The sequence below is a fragment of the Orycteropus afer genome, unplaced genomic scaffold (genome assembly GCF_000298275.1).
Source record: "Orycteropus afer afer isolate SDZICR_OR568_19922 unplaced genomic scaffold, OryAfe1.0 scaffold00193, whole genome shotgun sequence".
Classification (NCBI taxonomy): Eukaryota; Metazoa; Chordata; class Mammalia; order Tubulidentata; family Orycteropodidae; genus Orycteropus; species Orycteropus afer.
This window is the reverse complement of record NW_006921780.1, coordinates 1,531,519-1,535,760: the sequence shown is the minus strand read 5'-3', so window position 1 is coordinate 1,535,760 and position 4,242 is coordinate 1,531,519. Positions and strand designations below refer to the sequence as shown.

General features: G+C 38.3%; 1 protein-coding gene across 1 annotated transcript; it reads right to left on the bottom strand.

The window, feature by feature from the left end:
- Nucleotides 1-2,907: 2,907 nt before the first annotated feature.
- Nucleotides 2,908-3,873, bottom strand: LOC103202820 (olfactory receptor 6K2). The gene has a single exon (XM_007947762.2). The coding sequence runs from the start codon at nucleotides 3,871-3,873 to the stop codon at nucleotides 2,908-2,910; it is 966 nt and encodes a 321-aa protein (XP_007945953.2).
- Nucleotides 3,874-4,242: the final 369 nt, after the last annotated feature.

Here is a 4,242-nt window from a genome sequence, read left to right as displayed (position 1 = left end):
TCCTTGGAAGCAAGAATGGCCAGACTTCGTCTCATCTATTTTAGTCATGTTGTAAGAAGGGACCATTCCCTGGAGAAGGATATCATGCTTGGTAGGGTGGAGGGTCGACAAAAGAGGGGGAGGCCTTCAACGAGATGGATTGACGCAGTGGCTGCGATGATGGGCTCAAGTATAGCAGTGATTGTGGGGCTGGCGTGGGATTGGGCAGTGTTTCGTTCTGCTGTGTATGGGGTCACTATGAGTCGGAAACGACTCGACGGCACTTAACAACAACAACAACAACAAGTGCATTATGCTATTTTATTAATGCAAAACATATATGATTAAATATATAAAAGTATTCACCACTTGTGTTGCTTTCTGTTTATGAAAACCTAGGGACTGAGAATGCTGAATTAATGAATATGGAACCAGCTTTGCTCAAGAGCAACTGGGAAGTTTTTGCAGTATTACACATGCACATGTATGTGAATGTCCCTGACAGGGCACTGGGAGGTTTCTTTTCTCTCTTTTCTGTTTTCTTTTCTTTTATCTTTTCCTTTTCTTTTCTTTTCTCTTTTCCTTTTCTTTTCTTCTCTTTTGTTTTCTTTTCTTTTTAGAAAACATATTTCTCAGTAAGGAATTCTTGAATACTGAGGCTTGACTGTATAACAAGGAAGAAGTTTTTAGCCATTTCTTCCATATTGAGAGGTACAACTCTCTAATCTTGTGTATTCATGAATGTTGTATTTTTTTCCTCAGCTAGTCATAGTTTTCATTCAACTTAAGCTCTTAGTTTTCATTCAACCTAAACACTTAAGTTTCATTCAACTTAAACACACATTAGCTAGTAAAACCCCTTTTCATCATGATTTGGAGTGAGGGTAAGTTTTATCATGTTGTTATTGTTGTTGTTATGTGCCGTAGAGTTGGACCCGATTCATAGCGACCCCTCCTTGGGTTTCCAAGACAGTATCACTAAGTAAGTAGATTGTCCCATCTTCCTTCCGAGGAGTGGCTAGTGGGTTTGAACCACCAGTCTTCTGGTTAGCAGCCAAGTGCCTTGGGCACTACGCTACCAGAGCTCCAAGGTTTAATCATAGTATGTTTCAAACCAGCATAATATAATGATCATAGCTACATTGCAAGAGATAACTATTTGCAACAGGAAGAGCAGCTTAAAGGAGCAATTTAAAGTATGTTTGAGTGGGAAAGAGAGATAGTTTTAGTTATGTTAATTTTTAGGTATTTTGATAGTATCTAGAAATTTAAAAAAGTAGAGAACAGAAAAAATAGTGTCTTCCTTTCATATGTTAGAGATTTATGTGTATGAATTCTACAACATTATTGCACTTAGGAAAAGTGCAGTAAAAATAATCAATCAGTAAAGTAATTCCACTCCTTATGTCTTTTGAAAGGCATTGAAGTAGATACGCTATTTAAATCCAGAAAAATTTTTGTATCTTTTTTTCTCTCTTCCCTCATGTTCTTACACCAAATAGTCTCTGAAGCTTTTCTATTACCAAAATTCCTCAAGCCACAAACTATTAATTTTCCTCTCATTTTCCTTCTCTTCTCTATTCCAGCTCTTTATTAAATACTACCAGACTCTTTTTATAAAACTTTTACTTTCATCTTTCCCTCTGATTTTTAATTTTAAGAATTAAGAATTACTGTGAGGGCAGTGCTGCAGTACCAAAACAAAAAATAAATAAATAAATAAACTCACTGCCATGGAGTTGATTCAATTCATAATGACCTCTACTTCGTTTTCTGAGGTGATATCTCTACGGAAGTAAACTGCCTAATCTTCCTTCTGAGGAGTGACTGGTGGGTTTGAATGGCCATCATTCTTGTTATCAGTCAAATACCTTATGCACTACACCACAAGAGTTGCTAGTGCTATGGTACAGGAGTGGAGAAATCAGGCAGACAGCCCTGGGACTTGTATTGGTGGACAAGGACAAAGTGCAAATCTACCAACATTGCCACAGTAATAAACTTTATTCCATCCCAGCAAAGGTATGAGCCCTAGGGAAAACGAAGCAGGTACAAGAAGAAGACTCCATAAAAGAAAGAGACCTCAACAAAAGGCAGAAGAAAAAAGATAGTCCAACAGCATAAAAACAAGGGTAGAGGGTAGAGCTTGAAAAGGGAAGAGTTGAGTTCAACACGGTTGATCTTAGTGGAAGCAATTACAACGTAGCGCAACACTTACTGTTTATTCATTCAACTAAACCAAAATCAAGCCCACTATCATCAAGTCAATTCTGACTCATAGTGACCCTTGTTGAGTTTCCAAGGCAGTAAATCTTAATGGAAGTAGATTGCCCAGTCTTCCTTCCGTGGAGTGCCTGATGGGTTTGAACTGCGAACATTATGGTTTAACAATCAAATGCCTTAGGCACTACAACAGATGATATTTATTATTTATTATCTAATATGTACAATATGTTTGATCATAGTAGAAACAAATATTAAGATTTCTGATATATCATTGGTAACTTATTAGTTAAGAAACCATTAGATTAATTATTGATCAACACATATTTATTTAGAAAATAGAACCATTCTTGAGACACCATAGTGAGAACTTAGCGTTATGTAGATAATTTTTCAATGATCATGTTTTACAAAAAATGTTTTGACTGTGTTAAAATTAAAGTAATTATTTACCCAGATCTTTCAACAAAATGAATTTATCTTAAATAAAGTAGTATAGAAGAATGATTAACAAAATTAGGTCCAAAAAGATGCCAAATTGGATAAGCATTGAAAAGAAGCTATTGAATTGAGCAATCAGTAGTTTGGGTTTATTGAGGACAGCAGGGAGACTAGTTTCAGTAAAAGGCTGATGAGAAAAAAACAGAGCTGTTGAAGATGAAGAGGAGCCAGTAAATGTGCAAACTCCTCATGACTACTTAGATGTTATTTGAGATTCCTGGTCTTATGAAAAATTGTTTTCGCTTGGCACATGTGCTTCTTTATAGCTTCTTTTATCTCTTTATTCCTCAGGCTGTAGATAATAGGGTTAAAGAAGGGGGACAAAACTGCAAAGCCTAGAGCAATGACTGTGTCCCAGAATAAAGAGTAGGTGGCAGAGAAGCGTAGATACATGAGAGCCACGCTGCCAAAGAACAGTAAAAAGACAGTGAGATGGGAGACACATGTGGAAAATGCCTTGCGACGACCTTCAGCTGAGCGAATACGTAGAATCACAGCCACAATACCAACATAGGACATGAAAATGAGCATCACAGCTATAATAATCTCCACTGCATGGACAACATCCACTACTTGAATCATGACGATGGCTTGTGTGTCCGTGCAGGCCAGTCGTAGCACTGGGAGGAAGTCACAGAAGATATGCTCAAGATGATTAGAGCCACAAAATGGCAGTGTTGCTACCCAGGCAATCTCAGGGAGGGGTGTAATAAAGCCACAAACACAGCAACTTAATGTCAGTTGGGCACATAGCTTGGGGGTCATGATGGTGGGGTAATGAAGAGGGCTACAGATGGCCAGATAGCGATCAAAGGCCATAGCTGTCAAGAGACAAACTTCACTGATGCCTGTGGAATGGAAGAAATACATCTGCAGCAGACAACCATTTAAGGAAATGCTCTTCCTCTCACTAAGCAGGCTGAAGAGCATCTTTGGGATGGTGGCTGTGGTATACCAAATCTCCATGAAAGAAAGGGTACTGATAAATAAGTACATGGGAGTGTGCAAGTGAATATTCAGCTGGACTACTGTGATGATCACCAGGTTTCCAACAACAATGAAGGAATAGATGATGAGCAGTGGTACGAAACAGAGGACAGAATCTACCCAGGAGCAAGGGAAAGCTGTGAAGATAAACTCCTGAACAGTTGTCTGATTGGGACTCTCCATCTCCTGGTTGAAAATGAGGCCTTCAGCTTCCAGTAGTCTCATACCTTCTGGAGGTGTCTACCATTGGTGTGAGAGTAAACATACTTACCAAATTCTAGTCTCCTGATAAATCTCTGTATTGGGGATGAAGAGGAATATAAAAGCATCCATAGATGCCTACAACTAAAACTGTAGTATGCAAAACAACCAGTCAAAAAAACAAATCTAATATTTTTGAATAGTGGTTCTGAATTTTTAGCATGCTTTAGAAGCATCTGGAGGGCTTGTTCAAACAAATTTCTGGGCCCTGTCTTCAACATTTCTAAGTCAGTAGGTCTGGGGAGGGGCACAAGAATTTGCATTTCTAACAAATTCCCAGGTGATACCCAT